General features: G+C 36.1%; 1 protein-coding gene across 1 annotated transcript; it reads right to left on the minus strand.

The window, feature by feature from the left end:
• Positions 1-1,378: 1,378 nt before the first annotated feature.
• Positions 1,379-23,794, minus strand: CHORDC1 (cysteine and histidine rich domain containing 1). The gene is made up of 11 exons (XM_072726161.1): positions 23,288-23,794; positions 19,777-19,826; positions 16,880-16,936; positions 15,773-15,930; positions 13,336-13,439; positions 12,635-12,693; positions 8,864-8,934; positions 7,991-8,096; positions 5,854-5,973; positions 5,222-5,284; positions 1,379-4,980 (listed from the first exon to the last, which is right to left on the minus strand). Exons 1-11 carry the CDS (start codon positions 23,349-23,351, stop codon positions 4,837-4,839), a joined length of 996 nt encoding a protein of 331 aa, XP_072582262.1. The 5' UTR covers positions 23,352-23,794; the 3' UTR covers positions 1,379-4,836.
• Positions 23,795-26,229: the final 2,435 nt, after the last annotated feature.

Raw genomic sequence — 26,229 nt, forward strand, 5'->3', positions numbered from 1 at the left:
TCAAAACTGCCAGGGTTTTGAAGGAAATCTGAGAAACTGTAAAAACCAAGAGAAGCCCAAGAAGACATGATGACTAAATGTAATGTAGTATCCTAGATGGGATCCTGGAACAGAAAAAGACATTAGGTAAAAATTGAGTATGGACTTTAGTTAATAATAATGTATCAATATTGGTTCATTAATTCTAACAAATGTATCATACTAATGTAAGATGTTAATTATAGGGGAAACTGAATGTAATATATGAGAACTCTGTACTATCTTCAATTTTTCTTTAAATCCAAAACTGTTCTAAAACAAAAAGTTAATTTAAAAGAAATTAAGTTGGTAAGAGGGAAAAAAAAAATGCCAGCCTACTCACACTTCCACGCTGCTAGTACAAACTTCATGGTATGTCATAAATTTTCTGCAAATTCTTGGGTCCCATTCCCAGAGTTTCTGATTTAGTAGGTCTGAGGCTGGGGACCAAGTTTGCATTTCAAATAAATTCTGAGATTGATCCTGCTGGTCTAAAAATGGTATTTTGATAGTCACTGGCCTCGCCTAGAAGATGGAACTCAAAACACACGATCCCTTGCTACCTATCCTATGTCTACAATCTCATCTGTCTTTCCTATGCAGGTATCTTTTGTTGTAGACACTTTATGTAACTGCTGAAAGCAGGTCTCATACTAATGGGGAAACAAAGACCAATCTAATGCTGTTTCATTACACATTTTTCTAACTGCAGAGAGGAATTCCTATCTATAAGCTACATACAAGATACATACCAAAAATGACAATGGAAACTTGTTTTTGAAACTGAGGATCCTGAAACTTCCTTGGAGGCTGTTGAGAGAAACTAGACACCTAAGAGTTGTCAAATCACAAATGATGAGTTTATAATCCAGCTATTCTTATAACTAAAATAACCAAGACAAAAGGACTGCATATTTTATTTTATGAACTTATTCCCTAAGAAAACATACGAAACTCAAAATTTGTTCCTGGTGACCAAACATAGTGTTACCAATTTTTTCTATGCTATGTGCCAATGTTTTATGGAACCTATTAATTTGACAGACACAAGCAGCACAGAGTAGCAGTTAAGAGCACAAAACACAAAGCCACGCTGCTGGAGCTAGGAATCTCTACTCTCTATAAACTCACTAGCTTTGACTTAGATGAGTTATTTAACCTATGAAATAAATCACTTTCCTCACCTGTAATATAGTGATAGCCTATCTCATAGAGTTACCATTAGGATACATTCATATTCATTAAAATCCTTAAAACACTGACTAGCCCATAACTTCAATTAGCAAAGTCTTAAAGATAATTTAACAATCCAATCATTTGGACAGTATACCTGCTTGGTCAAAAAGAAATGGAAACCAAATTATTTTGACACAATTTTTAATCAACATAAAAATGTTTAAGGTCAGAAGTTTTATTTCACTTTAATAGACATTGAAAGTGGCCTACTAAATTGGAAAACTAAGAAAGGTAATTAATTGGCATTTAATTAAAACATGCTCTTTAGAGAAACTGTTCTTGAAGGATTTCTTCAAAACTAAGAACTATATAAAAACTTAAAATCAAACAGTAACTATGCAGAAGAAAAACACTGCAAGCTCAGTACTTCAGATAATGCTACATGTATAAAGCCCCAGGCATCTACACCTAAATAAAAAAGGCAAGTCATGCAACAACTCCAGAAGAGTTTAAGTTGTAAGATACTTAGGCAGTAAAGCAGCAATTAGGTAAAAAACAAAAACAAACAAACAAACAAAAAAAAAAAACAACTTCCTATCAATTCAACAATTAAAATAAATGAAATACCTATTAACAAAACCAAAAAACAAGCTACACTTAGCTTGTATTTCAGAACTGAGGCCACAAAATCATATTATAGGCAAAAGATAAAAATAACAGCAAATATGAATGCCAAATCAAAATTAATTTGCAAGGAAGGAAACCCCTAATAATGTTCTGACAACTTAAAAATAGCTGGTTGTTAAAAAGAAAGAGTACATAATCAACTGCCCTAAAAACTGATACCAGAACTCAAAAATGAGCTTTTAAAATGTTATTTATTGTGGGTGTCATGCAGTCTCAGGCTGAGGAATGGCTGACTTTTTTTTTTTTTTTTAAAGCAAGGAGTGGCAGAGCAATAACCCAAAGTCACCTTAAAATATCTGTAAGAACTCTGAAGATTTTCTTCACCTTTAAATGGTTAAAGATTGTCTGAAGAAAACCAAACAAGTTATACTTAATAAGAATTAGATCTCTAGCATAAAATTATAAGAAAATTGATCACTAGTCCTTTGCTATTATATGGTTACAAGAATTTACATCACTGACCGTATAAACAGATCTTTCTCTGGTAGGTTGATTTCAATTTGTATTTTCAATGGTTTAGAAATTATTAGCTAAAATAATTACAAGAAACTTAGGGTAAGTTTTAAGAACTTCCCTTCAAGTGTTCCACTAAAAGAAGAATGGTCAAAATCAATGTTCTATTTTAGGTAACAGTATTGTACCAAGGCTAATTCCTAGTTTTGTTCATGTTCTTTGGTCACATAAGATTTTAATACAAGGCGAGGATTAACATAGGAAATAAAGACGTCTCTTAGTACTTTTCTTGGTAACTCTTCTATAAATCTAAAATTATCTCAAGATAAGATGTTAAAAAAATAAAAGCTCAACCATCCGGACCTTATTACCTTTTTACTACCAAATGTACGGAACAATAAAAAACCATATTTTCTATTTTCCCATGTTGAATTGAACTCTCAGATTAGTGTATAATAAAGTTAGTTTTGACTGCTTTGCTATAGTAATTACTTTGAATGCTGAGAAAGACAAACCGTATTTCTAAAGAAACAGTAAAACTTAACATTCTTAATTTTTTGACAGATAAAGTAACAATATTCTACATAAATTATAACTCTGTCCCTTTATGTATGAATCTAAGATAAAAATATTTAGATTTTTATTTGAGCAACAAAATCAAGAGGTTCATAGGAATAAGAAAGAAATAGAATGATCACTAATGTAACCAGACTAAATATATAAGCTGCATCTCTCGTTCTCTCTCTCACTCACACACTCACACTCAGGCATACACACATACACACACACACAGTCAGTGCTTTGTAACTCAGGTGAATAATCCACTTGGTTTAAATACTAGTTCAACTGCAATTAACACATTAAGATATTGTTTAGGTGGAAAAAAAGTCCCAAGGAGAAAACATTAAAAAAGGAATATTAGTCATTACTTCAAATCAAGTTATCTCTCCTCTAGACAATAAACAAGATTTTATGTCTCCAAACGAACCCAGGTCCTTAAATTATGAAAGATAATTTTTAAAAATTTAAACACAACCCTGAGTACTAGAAACTTTTATGCTGTAGTCTAATTATACTGAAACTATCTTTAGTAATCTAACAGTAGTTGAGTGAGACATACTACTTATTAATTAACCTTTACTTCTAAAATTGTACTTATGCAAATTTTCTTTATAAGAACAAAAGAAAAACACTCAAGGGGCTTAGGAAATAATTTTAATCTACATTAGCATAATTCATACCCAAATTTCTTAAGTTCTGCCAGAGTTTTGGCCTTCAAAACATTTCTTAATTTTAGTTTTCTTGGTGAGCTAGCTCTGCATTGCCTTTAAAAGTAAACTATCCTTTAATGGGTTCAATTAGCATAAACAATCTAAATCTGTGATACCTGTATCTAATGAAGTACAATATATAAACAACACTGTATCACCTAGAATTGTCAAGCTTTTCATGAAAGCCTAAAAAATAACTCCAAAAGAATTAAGCTATTTAACAGGTAATAGATATTTCTCATAAAGCGAAGCTTAAATATTTAATTTTTTGATACCCTAAAATGTATTTCATAAGCCTTTAAGTCTATGGTTTTATACAGTTTTCCATCAGGGAGGCCAGATATACATATACACACACACTTATATACACACATATGTGTGTGTATATATATAATTTCTTTTACATGTAACTAATTAAAGATTTTAAGAGGGTGGAGGCTATAAATTAGGTGCAATTTAGTCATAACACCATACAAAGACCTTATATAATAATCAGGAAAGAGATGTTTAACATTATTGCTTAGTCTTAATAAAAAGGCAAATTTTAACCAAACTGATACCTCTCCACTCTTATGTTTTATATACATTTAAATCATAGTGCTTAAAGTAATACAGGTACTGATATAATGTTTTAATTTAATTAGTTGTAAACAAATTCCAATTTATTATTCAATGCATATATTCCCCTTTAGCTACTATGCTACCTCAGAATTATTCCTTCTAGAAAAAGTAACCTTCCCAAGGATAAAACAATGCAGAGCTTCTTTTCCTCCTTTTAAGTTTTTCAAGTATTATAGGAACACAAACTCATGAAAAAACTACTTAAAAATCCAACATCCCATCTTGCTTTACTAATTATGGGATGAAGAAAGAGATGTGAACAAAACAAACATTCTTTTACACTTCTCTGTTAAACGTAAAGGTATACCAAGAAATACTGTAACTGTTTATGAGCTACCTTCTAGCTTTTCAAGTATAGGACACAACTATAGTTCTGTCAACTGAGGAGAAATGAATAGTCAACCTTAGGTAACTAAAAAAAGATGGGAGGCACGAAAAGATAAACTGACTTTGGCTTTTAAGAACCTACCGTTGACCCTGAACTGCCAGATTCAACAACAGCAACAGCAACAATAACGACAGCAACAACAAAAGAGGACAGCAGCAAGCCACCATTTTACCATACAGTAAGAATTCTGAAAATAGGCAATACATTTTTTCCCCTGTCAACTCATTCTGTTGTATCTTCTTGTTTCTCCTGCTTTTTGGTAGCAGGCAGTTCAAGGCTTGCCCACTGCATAGGTTCAGCTTTTCTCATGGTGATCTCAATCTTTGTTGCAGTCATAGTTACATAACTTCGTGTTACATCAATCACCTGCAACAAATCAGAAAATGACTGTAAGCCTCGATCTTAAAGGAAAATACTGGTCTTGTCTATGCTAATAATCAAAACTCCAAGCTGCTAAGGCCATTTTTATACCCAGATTTAAACATTTTAGTAAGAATTGTAAGTTACATACCTACTTTGCATCACTGTTTTGTAAAATAGTTTATTTTTACCGTACAAATGGGCATTTTAAGGTATAAGAAAAAATTCTGGATTCACAGATACTTACACCCCATAATTTCACATTTTGATGAAATTCCTTCTCTCCTTCAAATACAATGTGCACATTTAACTGAAAAATACACAGGGTTATCTGATCAAATACAAATCGATATAACAGGATTTAAAACAATCATTATTATTATTTTTTTAAAGATTTTATTTATTCATGAGAGACAGAGAGAGAGAGCACGCACGAGGAGAGACACAGGCAGAGAGAGAAGCAGGCTCTATGCAGGGAGCCCGACATGGGACTCGATCCCAGGTCTCCAGGATCAGGTCCTGGGTCAAAGGCGGCAGTAAACCGCTGAGCCACCCAGACCGCCCCAACAATGATTATTTTTTTTTAAGGGAACCATTAGCAGAAAAGAAAAATTAACTGAAGTTTCACACTGAGAACTAGGTACTATATAATATGATAAATCTTCTAAGCTAATACAGTATCTCCAGAATGCTTCAGAAAGAATTCTACTATGCAGAAATTTTCATTTCAATAGTTTCTGACAGCAATTTCAAACTATTTTTTTCGAATGGAAAACAATAAAAAAAATCTTAAAATCACCCCACAGTATTTTATAATACATTAACATAGAGAATAATGTACAAAGACAATTTTTTCTCAAAGATATTTAGTGTACTTACCAATGTACTATTTGCTACTACTTGGCTAAGTTCTGGAAGTGAATTTTTAGCATAGATTGAAATGGTTACTTCACCCCCTGTTTGATGCCAGTCATGTCTACATGGAACAACTTTTTTCCCCTGTAAGAGAAGAAAAATTAGTTTACAAAATGCCATATAACCTCTAAAAAAAGAGGAATCTAAGCCAAATAACTGATAAAAAATTACCATGTGCAACTGAGGTCCTTAAAGTTTTTTTTTTTTTTTATAAGATTTCATATATTTATTAATGAGAGACACAGAGAGAGAGAGAGAGAGACAAAGACACAGGCAGAGGGAGAAGCAGGCTCCATGCAGGGAGCCTGACGTGGGACTCGATCATGGGACTCCAGTATCACGCCCCGGGCTGAAGGCAGGCGCTAAACTGCTGAGCCACCCAGGGATCCCCTCCTTAAAGTTTTTAAGGGAAGACATCTTCTAAAGTTCCCAAAGGTTTAAAAAAACATATATATTACAATATGAATCTTTATAGTCCTATGGCTGAAGAACATGTTTATTCTTCCATTTGATTTTTTTCTTTCATGTCCATATCTTTAATACACATTGAAAAAGACAACTTAAGAACTACTGAATTTTATCGTATCTTAACATCTCTGCAATCTGCTAAGCACAGTCATAAAAACATTCTATGAAGACTAAAATAAGACATTTACTTGGTGAAATAAATCCAAACACTTTAACTTCACGCACAGAAACCCTCCACTTATTTTCTGTAAGTTGGAATCTGACTACAAATTGAAATTTCTAATTTCTATAAATTGGAACCAATTGAGTACTTATACTATCTGTTCTTTGTTATAAAATAATTTTCCTCTTATAATAACATGCAGAAAAAAGTGATAATTTGGTTATTGTTACAGAAATAACTATTACCTACCAGAGGAACATTATTTTATCAAGGACTATTTAAAAAAAGAGACAAATCGTGATGTTTTGTAAATGAAAGCAATTTAGTTCAATGGAGCAAAAACTGGGAGACACTACTGTTCAAAAAGCAGTATCTACATTTTGGTAAAATTATGCGAACCTTATTTAAATTACTTATATCGCTTATATTTTTTGCCCTTAACTACTAGCTCAGATACTTAATACTTGGTAACTGTAAGCATTAAAAAAATAACAAAAACATTAATCAAGGGTTATACCCTGAAAACTTCTGCATATAACAGAAAACAGCATTTTCAAAATTATGGTCCTTGAAGAAAATACAGCGAGATTTTACCGAATCTTTTGGTTAATAAAACATTCCTGCAAGTTCTGTAGCAGATGAATTAAAATAACTTGAAGGAACACCAAAGCATGTTATTAAAAATCAGAAACCACAGAATATTCAAATGTAGAATGAATGAATCTCTAAAGCAATTTGAAAATTTACAATTATTTTTTAAGTTAAAAGTCATATATAGTGAAAAGCTTCATTGCTAGTAGGGGTTTAGTACCAATATAGGACATAAAACTAATTTAGTATATTATAAAATACATTACAATAGCTAACACATACTTATTGAGCAATAAATTGCTTGCCTTCTTACAATTTAATGGGATTTTTGGACACTTACTTATGTGGATAGCCTGCATCTTTTTAAAGTTATCCAGGAAGTAGGAACTAAAGTTTTTGTTATTTTGATAAACTACCCCGTAGCAAGCAGAGGCATTCAAGACAATTGGAACAAGTTTGCCATCCTTCTCTTTAGCCAACAGATGGAGTGTTTTTGTACTGCAAATGGTTGTCAAGTTTAAAGGACCAAAAGAGAATCAGAAGTCTAAGTGATTAAACACTGAAGGAGTAGAAAAGTGATTTTTAATAAACAAAAAGTGGGAAGAAACTAAAGAATTACAGAAACACATGCTTCAATTTTGGCAGAGGCTTTACTATTTCACAAAAACCTGCATATTTGCATTGTCATACACAATGGCTGCTTTGAGCAAAGGGTAGTGCTCTGGGAGCTTGACTCAACTTTAACTTTTAGGCACATCAAACTTTTACTATGAGAGAGAAAGTTGTTTGTTTTTAATCTGAAGACAAAATCATCTTAAATGTTTAAAAAACGACTCAGATTAAATATATCCCGATATGTTATTTTTAAAAGCTACTTACAGCATCCTTCTTAGTCCACATGTGTTTCCCTGTTGTACAGCCCTCTTGGGCTAAGAATGTATTGAAATCAGAAGTTTTTCTTCTACAACAGCTCCAGTATTTCATCCTTTAAATTATCATGGAAAAACTTCAGAAATAAAAATCTTACAACCACTTAAGTCCAGAAGCAGTACAGTGACAATGTAATTTTAAAAGCTAAGTAAGTGTGTGAACTGTAGTATTCTACAAAGTGTCTATGTCTCTAAAGAGTTAAAACTATCAGAAGACTAATCATTTTAAAACCAGAATGCCATTTATTGTAGCAGTTTTGGAGCTCCTGAGTAAAGATGCTTAAAACCACGAAATTCCAAATCCGCTTTTCACTAATAACTCACATCCAGATTCCTCATAAAATTCCCCAAAAGTGGTATGACCAAAGGTTTCAACAGAGTGGAAGATTTTAACACGGTACTGTATTTCTATCAACTATAGCATAGAACAAAAGAGGAGCCAGATGAGGACTGTGGAAAGTGTGGCTTTTTTTGGATGACACAATACTGGTGTTTTAGTGCTCTAGGGCTAAAAATTCTCAAAGTCTGTCAATGCACAGAAAAGTCTTTCAAACTAAAAACGATCCAACCCAAAGAGTATCCCATTGAAAATTTAGGGAATAAGGAAAAACATCAAGTTTGAATCACAATGGCCACTTTACTGTAATCATTGTTTCAGTTTTCTGACATGTAAAAAGACAAAATCCACAGTCTAGGGTATTTTGAAGACTATGTAACAATGTAAATAAAATACCCAATAATGCTGCATGGCAAATAATATTTATAGGCATATTAACTTTTCTAACCTCTACCATGAAGTTTTTATTAGTCATGTATAAGTTACCCTTCATGAAAAATAGGTACTCCAGAATGATATACACAGACTTCTTCAAGACTCTGTAGACCTTGATATGTCTAAAAGAGAAAAAAAAGAGGAAAAAATAAGCTTCACATCTCAATGCTATATTTCATAAATATTTGTAGGACTGGTGACCTCTAAGAACTATGAAAATGCTCAAGAAGTAACAATTACCTACAACATTTTTTATAAATTCACCCCAGGCCATTCCAATAAGGAATTTGAAAAATGATTCCTTTTTGGATATGCTTAAGTTTTACTTTCCTGTGAAAAAGGCAAATAGTAAAGTAGACAATGGGATATATTAAGATGCTTTCACTTTCAGGTATGAGGTCACAACTCAAGCATATTCATGTATCTAAATTTATAGAGTAATACTGAAACCAAAGGATTAGTATTCTCAATAGAAACAGAGTTATATATAGCATGATTTATGTGTAGAGGAAACTCTGTGTGGGGCATTACAAATTAAGAAGCAGTTCTGGAAATTCTATGGTGTTGTTGATTTCTTATCCCTAGGAAGGGTAAAATGAGCTGCAGACCTATAAATATATCCAGGGTTTGTCTGGAAGATCCGGGCCCCATTGCTGCTGTAGGTGAAGGCTCTATAGATGAATTCACAAAAAGTTATGTTAATAAAACACAGATGCAGCCAGTAGTTTATTTTTACTTTGGTATTTATAGCAACCACCTACAAGTACAGAAAATAAAATTCTGTATATTTACTTTTGGTAAATCCAATGTACTGCCTGTATGCATCTCCTAAGGAGATTCCATAAGCACACAAAACTCAATGTTAGATTCTGAACTTACCACTATTGCCCCCTCCACTCCTACTCTTCTTCCTACCTTATTTGATGGCACAATAACCATTTAGTCTTCCAAAGGAGAAAAAAAAAAAAAGAGGAAGAAGAAAAAAGAAGTCCTCCGCAGTTTTTCCTCTCCCTCCATTCATATTTTCTAGCATGAAATCCTGTCAATTTACCTTGAAAATATCTATCAGTTTAATTTGCTAACCTTCCTCATGATCACTAGCAGATTTTAGAAAATGAGACTATGCTAACAGATTTTAATTAGTTTCTCTACCTCACACCTTACATAGTTATCAGTTCTAGGTGGTTTGTACATTTAAATGTGCCTCTCTACATACGAAAAAATATTGATGGCCTTAAATTAGGCAGATTTCTTAAATGGAAAACGAAAAGCACTAGTCAAACCAAACAGACAAATTGGATTTCATTAAACAGCCTCTGTTTATCAAGTCATTACTAAGACAATGAAAATGCATAGAATCTATCTCTGGCTAAAAAAAAGAAGTCCTAAAATCAGTAAGAAAAAGCCAACTGATAGAAAATAGGTAAAAGTTTTTAGACATTTCACAAAAGAGGATATCCAAGTGACCAATAAACATAAAGAAAGGTACTCCACCTCATCACTGGGAAAGCGCAAGTTAAAATCACAATGGGAACACTATACACTCATAGCTAAAATATAAAAGACTGATGTTACAAAGTGTTACACCAAGGTGTAGAACAAACAAAATCAACCTCATATACTGCTGGCAGATGTATAAATACAACCATCCAAGAAATCTATGAGGAAGTATCTGTTAAACTTGTACACAAACTATGGTCTGATAATTCCTTTTCTAGTCATTTACCTACAAAGAAATGTATCCATGTGTCCCAAAAGTTGGGCACAAAATGTTCACAGTAGCATCAAACCAGAAAATTTAAAGGACAACAGAAAGGGTAAACTGGCAACATTCACACAAGGACATATTTTGAAACAATGAAAATGAACTATGGCTACATGCAACAAAGATAACTCTCAATACACATTTTATTAAGCCAAGACAACAGGTACTAGAGTACCTGGTCTATGATTCTATTCACATTAAGCCCAAAAATAGGCAGAATGACTCTTTACTGATAGAAAAACGTTACTTTTGGGAGAAAATAGTACATGGGAGAAGGTATAAGGAGGGCTCTACTTTGTGAAAATCCCTTGAGCTATAAATTTACTGAAATCTGTATACTTTTTAATGTTATTATTTCAATAAAAAAGATAATAATGACCTCTATAACCTACAGTGAAATCTAACTTTTGAGCACTGTGAAAGCGTTTTGAGATAGATCTGGTCCCTACTTTTCTAATCTTAACTCCACACCAACAAATTTTGTGCCATTATTATTTACTGTTCATTGTTTTCTGTATACTGCTATCACCTCTGCTTGAGATATCCTTTCCCTGTTTGTCCATTTGCAGGATGGACTTCATGTTTCAAAATCCATCTGAGACAGTTTTTCTCTCATCTCCCTGCAAACACTTCACCACTTGCATGGTCTCCCGCAATCCAGTACTTTAGTACTTACTCTCTATTTCTACCTTACATATATATAAATACATTTTCATTTCCATCGCTAAATAAGAAAGGTGATCTCAAACTTAACATGAGGGAAAATTACAAACTTCCCCTAATCCTCTTTTTCTCCTTCTTGGTTAATGGTGTCAGCAGTCACCTAGCTGCTGGAGCCCCAACTCCCCTTCACTTGAAGTTCATTACTAAGTCCTGTTAGTATTTCCAAATAGTATTCATTCTGCATGATTTGACATTAAACCAGGCAGGCAGCGTTCTAAAGCATTCAAGACACAGCAAACGACAAAAACAAAAATTCTGTCCTTGTAAACCTTACATGAGAGGAAGAAGGGAAGGGAAAGTCAGCTGGGATAGATCATAGGCAAAATACACATGCAAAAGCAGCAGCATGTTATATGGTGATCAGTGCCCTGGAGAAAAAAGGACAATTTAGAGATGTTGGAGGGCACTCAATTTTTTACATAGGTAGAAAAAAATCCTTACTGAGATGTCTGAATATATCCCACATTGAACCATTTCTAAAGAATACTCTCTAATCCCACTACCTGGTCTTCTACAATTGCATCCTGGTTCGTTTTTCTTCCTCCAATTCCCCTACTGCCCCATTGTATTTGTCATGTTATCAGCCAAAGAGGTATTTTTTAAAACCCCTCCTTAAAACAGAAAATATCTTCCCATTATACCTTAAAATACAAAAAAAAAAAAAAAAAAAAAAAAAATCCACCCCCTCCCAAAACCCAAACCCTTCCCTGGGCCCTGAAAGGATCGCCATAATCTTGCCTATCTCATTTACCCCTTTCACATTTTACACCGCTGACCAAGCCCCACTGACCTTTCTCTTCATTTCTTGAAAAACGAAGCTCTAAGGGCTCCACACATTCTGCTCTCAAATCAACTTGGGAGATTTACATAACTCACCTGCCACATTACTTACATTTCTGGCTTAGTGTCACTTCCAAAAGAACTTTCCTGACAGCCTTATTTAATAGCTATACTCTCTACTGAATTCTCTTCATATCAATTTGAATTTATATTTAATACCAATGTGTTATCCTTCCCTCTAAATTAGAATAAGTGCCACACAGCAGAAATTTTTAGTTAATACTGTATTTCCAGCCCCCAAGCAATGTCTGGCACACAGTAAGTGCTCAGGAAATGCCGACTGAATTAGAATTACTTATTCCCATGATTCTGTCAGATACAATATTCATCAGACATTATCTCTTATCCATGTTCACAGCCCTAGTCCACAGCACAGCACACCAACCAAGACATAATAGGCACCCAAATGTTTGTTGAATTGAATCAGTAAATTGCACTCTTCTTCAAAATTAAATTTTACTTCCGTGATACAACACAAATTTTACAATATATACCTTTGTACACCCTCCATTTTTACATGAGGTCCCAATCTTAATTTCATCACTGTCCTCTTCTAAAAAAAAAGGAAAGAAAATCAAATTAGAAACATTAAAATAACTTTAGTGTCATTCTTAAGTAACCTTCTTCATAAAGCAAGTATTTGAAAAAAATAGTAACCTTAAAAAACACCAATATTTTAAAATAATTTTAAGTTACTAAATTTTCTACATGACCTCTCAGGTAATATATATAAAAAGCTAGTAAGAAATCAACTACTGTGATTAGGTTTTGCCCATGTCCCCAAATGATATACGACACATTTCTATTCTATAATGCAATACAATATCCAACATCTTAACCCTGTAAAAGAGAAGTCATGAAAGGGGTACTACTTTCCTCCATGGTATTGAGTGTAGGTCAGAATATATTGAATATGTTTTATTTCATGCATATTTATAATTATCAAATAAATTTAACAGTTAAAAAGTAATGAATGATAGAAGAAAAAATGCTTAACAGTTTCTCATTTTAATAAAGACGTTACAGAATAAACTAACAATTCATTTTGTGGTATTACTGGTATTTAGAAAACAAAAACAAATTCTTTACTATATTGTGCTATCTTTTCAATATTTATGTATAGTGAACTATACTGCTTCTCTTTTAGATAGCTGGTTAATTGTACAAAAAAAAAGTTTCAAGATAAAAATCTTACCTTTCTTACTTTCTTCATTCCCCGAGGATAGTTTAAGTTTGTCAAGTGCTTGTTTTAGGGAGGCAGATATTTTTAATTCCAAGTTTGTCATTGGTTCATCTGGGCTGGAGAATTTTTAAACTTTATTACCATTATTGATGTTCCAAAAATATATACATATGCATGTTTTTTTTTTTTTTTTACTAAAAATAAATACACTAAGAATCTATAAAAAAAAACCAATGCCTTGTGAATTTTTTCGTATTAAATAGTATTTTACAAATACATGCTATTACGTATCTACACTTTTACGTTTTAACAGAAAAATTCTGATATAAAAACATTAAATTCCAGACACTTGGGTTGCTTAGTTGGTTAAGTGACTGATTCTTGATTTTAGATCAGGTCACTATCTCAGGGTCGTAAGATTGAGTCTTGAGTCAGTGGAGCCTGTTGGGGATTTTCTCTCTCTCCCTCCCACCTCATTAGTAAATAAATTTAAAAAAATTAAGTCTCCAATAATCATGCTATTACCAACATGGTAAGTCATTAATCAGTAAGTTTAATGAGAAAAGAGTAAATACTAGGAATCCAAGTTGCCAAGAAGGGACCGAAGGGACCATGAAGTACTTTTACATTCCACACCTAAGCAAAATGCTGAGCATACAATTAACAGGCAACAAATACGTACTACATGAATCCATATTCCTATCACTGGAGATAATTCACTTGATGTGGACACTGTTTACATGCATCCATAAAATCAAAATTATATCACAAGATAATTTCAGTAGGGTTAAAAATGAATAACAAGACCTCCCTAACATTTCATAATGGTTAAGTGTTATGTGTACAATTTATTTAAAGCCATTCAATAAGTATTAAGAATATTAATGCAACAATAAAATAGAAATCCTAGGTTATTCATATTCCACATCCCTAATGAAAATAATTACTGTAGGAAGATGTAGGAAGTATTAACAAAGTACATAAAAACCTGTATTTCCATAATCTCTACCATACTACCAAATGAATTTAGAGAAAAATACTTAGTTTCTCTCACTTCTTAATTAGTTCATCATTTAAAGTAAATATTAACTCATACTGATAATTACAGTAGGCACCACTGTAATACTTAAGAATGAGCCATGCCAAAATTGTCTTTTCCTTATAATTTTTTTATAACTGGTGTATCAGCCAGGAAGTCATTTGATAAAGTCTCTCATGATTATGAATGAGGTGGAGACGGAATAAAAATCAGTTTAAGTTGTCTGTTTGAATGAACAAACATCAAAAAGTCTCTCAGGTCCAGTATTATTCAGTATGCTCTAAACTTATTTAAGATCAATAAAGGAAAAAAAGTCATGAAAACCATGAAGTCCATCATGGGAATAAAAATATCAACTGGGGACATATTTGAGACCAACACATCTGTTTTCTAAGTCTTATATTTTGGTTCTTCTTTTTTTTTTTTTTAAGATTTTATTTATTTATTCATGAGACACACACAGAAAGAGAGAGAGAGGCAGAGACATAGGCAGAGGGAGAAGCAGGCTGCATGCAGGGAGCCCAATGGGGGACTCGATCCCGGGTCTCCAGGATCAGGCCCTGGGATGAAGGCAGCGTTAAACCACTGAGCCACCTGGGCTGCCCTGTTTTGGTTCTAAAACAATACTCAAGTGCAACATGAAAGAGGCCTGGTTTAACAGTGGCAGTCAACATGCATATATGGGAATGTAAAATAGAGTTTAGCTGATCAGAAGATAAGTATGAAGAATCTGTAATTCTACTGCAAAATGAGGAAAAGGTATTTTAAACATACTTTAATAGATCAGCCATCTAAACCAAATAAACAAAAAATTTAATGATTATAATGAAATTATCAGTTTTCAGGCACATGAAAGTAAAAGAGGAGTGACTAGGCTTGTTCTAAGTTACAAAATATGGACAAATGACAGAACTTAGCTCTATATGAAGAAAAATATATACTTAGTAACAATAAAAGGGACTACTTTAAATTCTTCTTCACTAGAATTATTTGAAAGGAAACTAAACATCCTCCTGTCAAGAATGTCCTAGAAGATAGTCAAGAAGACAGAAGAAAGAGGAAGGCCTCTAAAGTTCTTTTTCACCTCAAACTGATTCTCTGACAATTCCTGTCTAGAATTTCATTATGCCATAGTGAAAAAGACATGTCAAGTCCGAAGAAAGATGCGTGGCTCTTCTGCTTTTGACATAATATTATGATAATACACTGAACAAATATGCAATGAAAGTTTACTATGTACATGTCCTCAAGCTGCAGACAAAATACAAATGGAAGGTATACTAAGGGAAAATCAAATAGATAAAAAGTTGGTGACCTACATAACTATAAATGGTATGTGAAATCACAAAATACTAAGAACAGATGCTATTATTCACTCGTGACAAAAATATACATGTGTATAAGGTGTACCTTGGCCTTTTTATTGCTTCTACTGGCTTAGGGGCTTGAATGATGTGCTCCTGAAACTTGGGTTTCAATTCAGAAAGTTCTTTCTTCTCAGTAGTCTTGACTTCAGGTTTGACTGGCTCAGGTGGCTTCTCACTATTATGCCTACCTTTTGTACAGCCCTGTTAGGAAATATAAAAGTTATCATTGTTTCACATGCAATGGTAGAAAAATTATTTTCAATTCTTTATTAATACATTCTGTTATATGCATTCTCCACACACTTATTTTAAGAAACTAAAAACAGAACTCCAAATGTGCAATATTTGTAAAAAAGTTCTCACATCTTAATGTATTTTAAAAGAAGCCTTTAAATTATACTTCATAAATATCTACTTATACACAGCATAAACTTTTTTATGGTAAACAAGTTCTGGAAATCTCACATGGAATCCTACAAATTATTTACACAGAAGGACCTTGATTTGAGCCCTCAGTTCTTCTACTTACTAGCTATACAACCTTGAGCAAGTTAATCTTTTTAAACTTCAGCTTCCTCACCAGTAAAATGGAGGCAATGGCACTTAAATTTTTTGAGAAGATTAAGTAAAATAGAGTATTTGTCAAATCTGGCAGGTAGTAAATGGTCGATAAATGCTAGCTACCTTTTCCACATTCTACTGAGTCATACGTGCAATGTAACATCCCTGAAATTGTAACTTCAAAGGCATATCATTTCATTAACAGCTTTTATTTACTTTAAGGATACACAAAATAAATGGTATATCTTGAGAGTATCGTAGGTTTGATAAATGCTATTATTCCTCACTTACTATAAAAATGCTTTAAATTGTTGCCTACCATCTCCTTCTTGATGTACTTTAAAGACTACTTACAACAAGGACAAACAAAATTGATGGGTGGGTAATTAATACTGTGAAACTTTTAGCTCTAAAACAGATAAATTCCTTAAAGACTGTCGAGGGAGGTGAGCTCCACTTTAAAAGAAAGGTTCTATCTGCACGTTAACAGACTATTCAATAGACGTCCAAAATTAGATTCCTAAAATTTGGAGCTTCCCATTATTTTTACTTTTTCAGGAGATAATCTAGGAAAAAAATTAATACTTACCGCAATGCTTAAAAAATCAGAAAAATCGGTTGTTCTTCTCTTACAGCAAGACCAACCCTATGAAACAGAAAAAACTACAAATTCAATTTGCATAGAACTACAACCCACTAAGAGTCTATTTGCGCTTATTTCTGGAATCTGGCAGTGACCGGCACATATATAGATTCCACAGTTGGAAAGTGTTATAAATGATTCACCTAATCAAGTGAAATGATTTTTAGTTTTTGACTTTAAAAAAATTAACCAATGTTAAAGGTGATTTGTGTTGTGACTGATCACAAAAGGAAGTACCTTAAGATAGGGAAATAAAAATTGCTTCTGTTTTCAAGACTAGTACATGATTCTGAAGAGAAACATTTTATAATTTCTAAAAACACCATAAACTTTAAAGGATCTAGGGAGTAAGTGAAGTGCTTTACTTTAAAAATCCAGTAAATTAGAAATATTAATTATAATTCAGTTTCTAAAGAACTCACTCACTGAAGGTGTTCCCCAACAATAAGCATTCTATTTTCAGAACAACACAGATTGATGAGCATAGTAGCCTAAGAATTGTCAGATCTTTTTTTTTTTTTTTTTGAATTGTTAGATCTTTGAAAGTTAAATGATCTTTTCAGGGACAAGCATAAAGTTACAGATATTGCAATGCCATGTGTGATTTTTAAGCAAAGTATCAAGTAGCTTACCAAAAGCTTTAAACTGTCATCTCTAATTCCAGTGTAGTATAGAGAATAAGAAAATACAAAAGCAGCAGTTTCAAGACTTAGGATGTTTTAAAATTAGACCAAAGGCTAGGATTTGCACATATCTATCTGGACCTCACTGCTTTTCTCAATATACTGCATGAAGAATTTGGTAGTGGTTTTTTTCACACTATGCATTTCCAAATTATTTTAAAGAAAATGTTAAGGGACACCTGGGTGGCTCAGTGGTTGAGCATCTGCCTTTCGCTCAGGGCCTGATCTTGAAGTCCTGGGATGGGGTCCCGCATTGGGCTCCCTGCATGGAGCCTGTTTTGCCCTCTGTGTCTCTGCATCCCTCTCTCTCTTTCATGAAAAAATAACTAAAATCTTAAAAAAAAAAAAAAAAAAAAGATAATGTTAAACTTACTATAATTCAAATTTTCCTTTATTCTGAAATTTAATTCTTTTACTCTGAATTGAGATATAAATGAAATTCTACTTTAATCTTAAAATATAGTATTTAGTTGCATTGATAATACAGTCATCAGAAAAGTTATTCTGTATGGAAAAAAGCTTTATTGTCTTAATCACATATAAAGAATTACAGCAGATATTCTGGGGACACTGGAATACGTACATGATGCATACCAGTTGTTCCCAAATGCTAATCTGGGATCTATGGCAGTCCTCAATAAAACAAAAAAAATGAAGGATAAATTGAAGTATGTGAGTATAAGATTGTCATTTCTTAAGAAAGACGGTCTCTCTTCTCTATGTCACGTCTAATTTGAATATTAAAATATTCTTTTGTATATGCAATATTTAACTTATTTGGCAATAAACTGGCAACAGTGGGTATTATACTGATTTATCTATTTTTGTCTATGTATTTGCGCTGTGAAATTCAACAGTGTCAGAAAGTACAGGTCTTCAAGAAATGTTTATAGAGACAATAATAAACAGCAGGACTGGGAAAAAGAAACAAGAAGACTTCAGAGTGAAATCATTAAGATTAATTTAACAGGGTGACTAACAGTTGGGTAGTAAAAAAAAAGCAATGGACTGAATGACTAGAAAGTTTGTGATATTACTAGCAGCAGCAAAGTTCAGATGCAGGCTATTTTGGGGTAAGAGCTCACTTTAAAAACTGGTTTTCAATCACAAATGAAATGGAAACATTCTGCAGAAGCCACTGGTACAGAGAGGATGTTTAAGGATAGAAACAAATGAAATGAGAGGAATAGGAAGCTAAAGACAAAGGTGAAGTATGTCTCTGGTTAAGGGATAGAAACATATTACAAGGGAAGAAAGAAAGAAAAACATACAGTATGAAAAATAAACATAGAATAAATGGCAGTCTAGGAAAGATAAGTCCCCTCACTCTTCTGTAAAAGTAAATATTCCCCAGAACCAGATTCCATCCCCAAAATAGTTTGTAAAACACTAAAAAGACCTAAGGAAGAATCAGCTCTCTCAACCTGCCCTACTGAATGGCTGTTTTGTTTTCTTTACTTAGAATTAACCAGACGGACATAAACTTGTTATCTAATTATATATCTTTATTAACACTTGGCTATCAAACAGATAATTACCAAAAGGATCCAACTACTCCTTAGAAGGTATAATTAGAAATCCAAAAGGCATCAACAATATTTAAACATGTAAGACTGGTTACCAAAATCTAAAACCATGGCGGCCACACTGCAACATTTCCTTTTGAGATATGTATTATCTTTTGAGATATTATTGTATTATCATACATTTTTAAAAGATCCATAAATACACCAAGAAAAACTTAGTCAAGCAGCATTCTATTATTTCTCTAATTATCCAGAACATCAAGTACAGGTGGAAAACAGGTGGTATCTCAAACAGATTGGCACCCTTTACTGTTTGTGACAATCTTTGCTAAAATTCAAAGCAGCTCTTATTACACAGTAGCCACCTGACAGATGAAGAAACTAAGATTCAGTACAACTGCTTTCACTTCCTCTCAAGATTAAAAAGTGAAGAAATGAAGAGTACAGAAAATGAGAGTTGGGAAGGAAAGAATTTTAAAACTGGGAAAGACTTTAAGATCAGCATCCCAAAATGGTCATTAAGAAAGTAAGAAGTCACAAGTTGACAAAAAAAGATGAGCAAATAAAGATTCAGTATTACACCTCTAAATTTAATATACAGATATGAAAAGACTGAAATGTACCAAGCTCTTACCTTTAAGGCATCATGAAAGACTGGAACACCTGGGTGATACGTGCAAGCATCTGGTAAAAAACAAAGAAAGGGAAAAAAATACACTTTATAATAAGGAATAAAAAAATCATGATTTTTTCAGGCATTAACATTTAATCCTTTTTCCAAATGCAGGTAATACTCTGCTTTTCCTTAAGAATTCGCAAATGTGTGAATTTAACATGGCACATAGTGCTTAATATAGTATTACATTAAAATAGTAATAGTTAAAATTCTAATTCAAGAGTATGACAACTGTAAACAAAAATAATACAGAACAGTGCAAGTATAACAAATTGCATTTTATTCCTCTAATCTTTATAGTTAGAACTTGTTTAGAACCAAAACTTCAAGCTCCATGATTTTGACCATCCCCTTCCAATTCTATTTACAAAAATATTATCAAACCAAAGTGTTCTTATGTACATCGATCCACAGATTGTCCAAGAGATTCTCTAAAAAAGGTATTTTAGAAGGATAGGTTCAAAACTGTAAAAAGAGATGTACTATCTAATTGCTATTTTAATTTTCCTAGACAGATGTCAATACCTAGATACAAACCTCATTAAAAAGTTTAAGTTTCACAGTCTATTTTCAGGGTTGTCACTGTTACACTGTATTTCCCTCCCCCTCACCCATTACACCATCAATTTTCACTAACACTTATGAAAATAAGCTTAATACAGTTTACAATATAAAATACATTTTAAAAAAATCTTATTTATAAAAAAAAAAATCTTATTTATTCATGAGAGACCCACAGAGAAAGAGACAGAGGCATAGGCAGAGGGAGAAGCAGGCTCCCTGCAAGAAGCCTGATGTGGGACTCCACCCCGTACCCTGGATCACACCATGAGCTGAAGGCAGGTACTCAACTACTGAGCCACCCAGGCAATCCCGAAATATTACATTTTTAAAAAATCAGATGATGATAAACAATTACTTCCTTACTAGACACAATCAGGAGCTTAGAAAAAAACAGGTGAGTTCCACATCTGTACAATTTTTTTGTAAGGCTACTTTGCCCCAACTTTCTTGTCTGCTTAGCTTTTAATTGGCTACAACCTCTGATGACTGCTGTTGCCTTAAAATGATTAATTCCTGGTACTTCCTATCCCTATATTAATACAATGGTTCCTTAGTAAACAGGTGTTATATAGATACTCTGCTAGGCTAATGGAGCAAAAAAGTGTCAGGTATTTTCATGGTACAGTAAGTAAATCCACGGAATAAGAAACTATAGGTAGTAATTAATGGAATTAAGGGCTGAAAAAGGAGAGATTCAAAGTAGAAATGAATATACAGAAGGTGAGGAAGAGAAAGTTGAGAACAGAATCAAAGAGGGAACAAACACAGTCTTTTCAAATATCAAACTTACACAGAGGCATAAAATGCACACTGCATTAACATACTAAGGGGCATAATCATCACAGTGGTCAGTCTGGGCAGAATGGCAGGAGTCAGTCAGGTCTTAACCCTACAACTAGTATGAATGAAATCTGAAAATTACTGCTTTCATGTGTACAAAACAAGCAGATGGTTATTTTCCTCCGGCCTTTACTAGGTTTACAGGTTGTGCTCAGGTCTATTTTAGCGGTAAGGAACTACATCGTAGCAGTTAGGAGCCAAGGGCTTTACACACTGGGTCTGACCCTGGCTCAATTTCTGGCTCTGCCTCTCAGTAGCTGATTCAACTTCCTTACAAATTTGAATTAAATAAAAAACTGTGAAGTAGTGCTTTTTGCAGAGTTAACTGTTAAGTATGTGAAAAATGCCAACTGTATCTCCTTTAAACATTTAGTCTGTGTTTCAAACTAAAACCTGGTTATCCGCTTAGAAGGCAGGCTTTTTATTTTTGCCCAAAGGTCAGACTTCTCCCATTCTAAAAAACTTTCTCCTAACCAAGTCCACAGTTTGCTATGAGCTGTTATCTTCTACTTCCCATTTCCATTTTCTTAACTTACCAAACACCTTACTGGAATTGTCTCTAACCCCCATTTTGTTAAAGCAACTACACTTTCCACAACCTTTTGGGAGCCCCCTGATGAATTCGGTACTGCTGATCACATAATCCCTGACCGTCTACTCCCCTTTCTCACTCCCCTCACTCTCAGCTCTTTCCCAGGCATTATACCATCTCTCTCTCTCTCTCTCTCTGTCTCTCTCTCATACACACACACACACACACACACACACACACACACACACGGTACTTACTTCCAAAAAAATGGTTCTATCTACTTCCTAATTTCAGGCCGGTATAGAACACCCTGCACAGACATTTACTGAAGTACGTTATTGTCTTAGGGAACAAAGCCTCAGTCTTTCCACTTAATATTAAAGTAAACACAGCAGATACTAAGGCAATTTTTACCTTTTACATTGGCTACCAACAGCAAAGGCTTTAAAACCTTTTATTCCTCAATCCTGTCATCCACTGAAATCACACAATTTTCTTTTCGAAGAAGTCCATCTTAATGGGATGAAAACGTCAATGATAGAAACGTGAGTATTGTACAAAGACTGTACAAAGGCTGAAAGTCCTGCCAATGATCTTACCATTTTAACTGTGTCACCAATTCACCTGTGCACCAGGCAGGTGCATCAGATGTATGAAAGGTGGACGAGATTTTACCAGGCTCTAGTTTCCTCCACAAGGCAGGAACCACGCTGCTGCCAGGTGGGACCCGCTGCTCCACAACACCTGTGATCATACATACTCTACAGGGGTCCTGTGGAGACTCAAGCGACGTGGTGAGCGACAGGCCAACGTCCGGCGCATAGAAAACACACCAGTGCCAGCCGAACGTCTCAAAGTGGTATCATTCGCCACCACAGTCCAGAATCAACTCACTTTATCCCATTCACCGTTCAAATTTCGGACGCAGGGACTGTCCACGCCGCGCGGCCCTTCCACTTACATCCCCGCCGCGGACGCAGGCCCCGCCGCTCTCCCCTGAGGAGCGCCCAGGGCTCCCACGGAGGGTCCCGGCCCCACCGCCAGGGGGACCACGTACCATCCACCCCACCGGAGGGCAAAACTGCCTAAAGACACAGGACGATTTTCGTAACCCACCACACTTAAAAAAAAAAGTAACTTTAGAATATAAGAGCTGCGTGGCTGAACAAGCGGGAAGCAAAACTTTCAGAAAAATGCTGCCCGGGGCCGACCCCACACGCTCGCGAGCTCGCCCGCAGGCCGGCGCCCCCGCCCCCGCCCCGGCCCCGCGGAATCCCGAGGTTCTGACTCCAGGCGAGTCCCGGGCGGGCGGGCGCGCGGGCGGAACACGTGGGAGCCGGCAGTGCGGGTCGCGGGCGGCGCGGCCGCGGGGGACGGAGGGCGGGCGGGAGGCCCGGGGCAAGCCCGGCGGGGGCAGCGCGGCGCCGGCCCGCGGGGACCCCGACATGCCCTTGGGCCCAAGGGCGTCCCCCGGCCGGGCGTGCCGGGGCGGGCGTGCCGGGGCGGGGAGCGGGGCTGGCGGCGCGCCCTCACCGTCCGAGTTGGTCTCGGGATCGAAGCGCTGGCCGCAGCCCCGGTTGTAGCACAGCAGGGCCATCTCTTCTCCCCGCCGGTCACGGGTCTGCTCCGGACGCCGGGAAGAGCAGGCGGGTCCGGGGCCCACGGTCGCCACCAGCGCGCTGACGGCTGAGGCGGCTGCGGCTGCGGCTTCCGGAAACGGCCGGTTCCGCTTCAGGAACCTTCGCGAATTTTCCGGTCGCGCAGGCGCAGAGAAGATGGGGCGGGGCGGCGGCGGCGGCGGCGGCGGCGGCGGCGGGAGGCCGGGCGGCCGCGGGGATGCGCCGGGTCGGGCTTCGGAGGCGGGAACGTGAGGCCCGGCGCCCTCGGGGCGGAACGGCGGCGGCGTCCGAGGGGCTGCGGGCCGCGCTGCGGGCGGGCGCCACCACCACCGCCGCCTCTCGGCTCTCGCGGCGAGCGCGGCCCCGGCTCGGCGGTTCAGTTCGCCCCCTCGCGGCTGGACGGAAGGTGCAGAACCGGGCGGCGTTCGCGCGTCCCCCGCCGGAACGGGGTTGCCTGGTAACCAGGAGAGGCGGCGGCCGCGGGCCGCCCTGTCCGGCTCCCTCCGCCGGGGCTGCCGTCTCCGCCGCCCGGATCTCCGCGGCGCTGACTACCGGGGGCGTCGGGGCCAGCGAGGTCGCGGCGTCCGTGAGGCCGACTCGCTGTGGGGTCTGACGCTGTTGCTGGGACCAGCGCTACAAACGGCCTCTGTTCTCAGACTCTGGGGAAAATGGGTGCTGTTTCGACTTAGGCTCCGTTCGGTCAGTTCGCCAGTACTTCAGTCCTGGGACGACTAATAGAATGTCATCAAGTGCGTTATACAAGGCGTGGTAATGGGCACACGCTAAGGATGCGTCCACAACTTGTATATTTCCCAAACTTGGGACATTTGAAATAAAAGCGAACACTTCTTGATAGCAAGTATGCTTCTTGAAATAGCAACACCAGTAATAATTAAATAGAAGTAAAAAAGCTCTACAATGTTTCCGGTGATCCCGAGCCTGTTAATGAGAGGTGGCCTCAAAATCTTCTGAGCCCAATAAAATAGACCATTTTTTCATGGTCCCTTCCTCTTTTTATAACTAGAGGTATTATACTTTTCTGTAGTATTCTCAATATACATATATATAAATATATTCTTCACTAACGTAACTAGAGTATTTTTCTGTTTCATGATCATTATAAATGAAGTAATATTCTGTTGAATAAATTAGCACTGTGACCATTCTTCCTTTAATCTCATCACTATTATTATACATAAACGTCAATAGTCAACTAACTGTACCTTGTTTTTTTAAAAAAATTTTAATATATTTATGATAGTCACACACACACACACACACACACACACACACACACACACACACACAGAGGCAGACACAGGCGGAGGGAGAAGCAGGCTCCATGCACCGGGAGCCCGACGTGGGACTCGATCTCGGGTCTCCAGGATCGCGCCCTGGGCCAAAGGCAGGCGCCAAACCGCTGCACCATCCAGGGATCCCTGTACCTTGTTTTTTCTTATTTTAGATTTCCCTCCAGGATAACTTTTGAGAGGTGGCCGTACTGGGGTAAAGGGCGTAAGCCTTTTAAAACAAATTTAAGATTTTAAAGATAAATCTAGCCAATTATTTCCAATACGCGGTACCAATTTTCAGTTTCACCAGCCATGGATTGGAGGAACAGACCATAGAAATTAATCTTACACAATTAGAAATGAAGAGATGAAGACATCTAGAAAGTTTAGGCTGTGGTTAAATTCATGGCCTGAGTGTCCTATTTTGCAACATTACCAGGATTATTAGTAAGCTCTTTCAAATGCTTTTAATGTTTATTGTCCTTTTTTCCAGCTACAGCACTTTATAATCAGAAAATAATAGATACTTATAGGAGAAAATTCAAAAATGCAGAAATATATTAAGAATAAGAGCAATAATTCTATCACCCTGTAATAAGGACTGAAACGCTAAACTCTTATAAATTTATTTCCAGTTTTTTCCCCATTGGACATTTATTTATTGGCATGAATGTTAAGCAAAACAAAACAGCAACAAAACCCTCCTAAGAATTGGAGTCATAATGCATATGGAGGTTTATGTTCCCCTTTTGAGTATTTCAAAAACTACAAAATCAAATCATTCTTATTAAGAGAACAGAGAGCACATTCCACTCCATTCCCCGCCACACTTCCACTCTGTCCCCACACTCCAGTGCTGACTACCACAAATTAAGAAACTTTGTGGTGGTAACATCGCATAATTTATATGATCTTTACATCCAGGTCCCATCCCATCCCCCATCACACACATACTGTTACACAGAATCTTAAGATTTTTTCCCATGTTATGAAAGCAGTGGTATAGACTAGTGAAGAGTGAAGCTTCAGACTTAGACCAGGATTCAGAACTTAGCTCTGCAATGTAGAGCTGTCTATCTACAGCAGGGAAGTCCAATCTCAGGGCTTAAAAAGTGATCTTAATTATTTTGATTAGTCATGTAATATTGAACATACACATTTATCTTACTTTTCAGGCCCTGCTAAAATTGTGGAATAAATTAAATAAAATTAAAAATTAAAAATATAAACCCGTAAGGACAATTTTCTTTGAAAGATTTTATTTATTCTTGAGAGACACACAGAGAGAGGCAGAGACATAGGCAGAGGGAGAAGCAGGCTTCCCATAGGAAGCCAGATATGGGACTCCGTCCCCTCATGGGGGATCATGCCCTGAGCCAAAGGCAGACACTCAACCGCTGAGCCACCCAGGCGTCCCAGAACAAATTTGAATAGGGTATTGCGCCAGACAAATGATGTCAATAAATTTTGTTTTAATTTTCCCTTTTTTTTTTTTTTTGGCATTTGTGGTTTTGTTCAAACTGTTCCCTATATACTAATACCTAATTGCCTCTTTTTTTCTTAC

The sequence above is a fragment of the Vulpes vulpes genome, chromosome 11 (assembly GCF_048418805.1).
Source record: "Vulpes vulpes isolate BD-2025 chromosome 11, VulVul3, whole genome shotgun sequence".
In the NCBI taxonomy this organism is placed as follows: Eukaryota; Metazoa; Chordata; class Mammalia; order Carnivora; family Canidae; genus Vulpes; species Vulpes vulpes.

Bases quoted from the DNA above. Each gene is read 5' to 3' on its own strand.
- CHORDC1 (XM_072726161.1), bottom strand. From the start codon at position 23,351: ATGGCCCTGCTGTGCTACAACCGGGGCTGCGGCCAGCGCTTCGATCCC. The intron at 15,931-16,879 runs GTAAGTATTAAT...ATTTCCTAACAG, and splicing joins CTGATTTTTTAAGCATTGCG to GGCTGTACAAAAGGTAGGCA. The intron at 13,440-15,772 runs GTACACCTTATA...AAAATTCTCCAG, and splicing joins GAAGCAATAAAAAGGCCAAG to CCCAGATGAACCAATGACAA.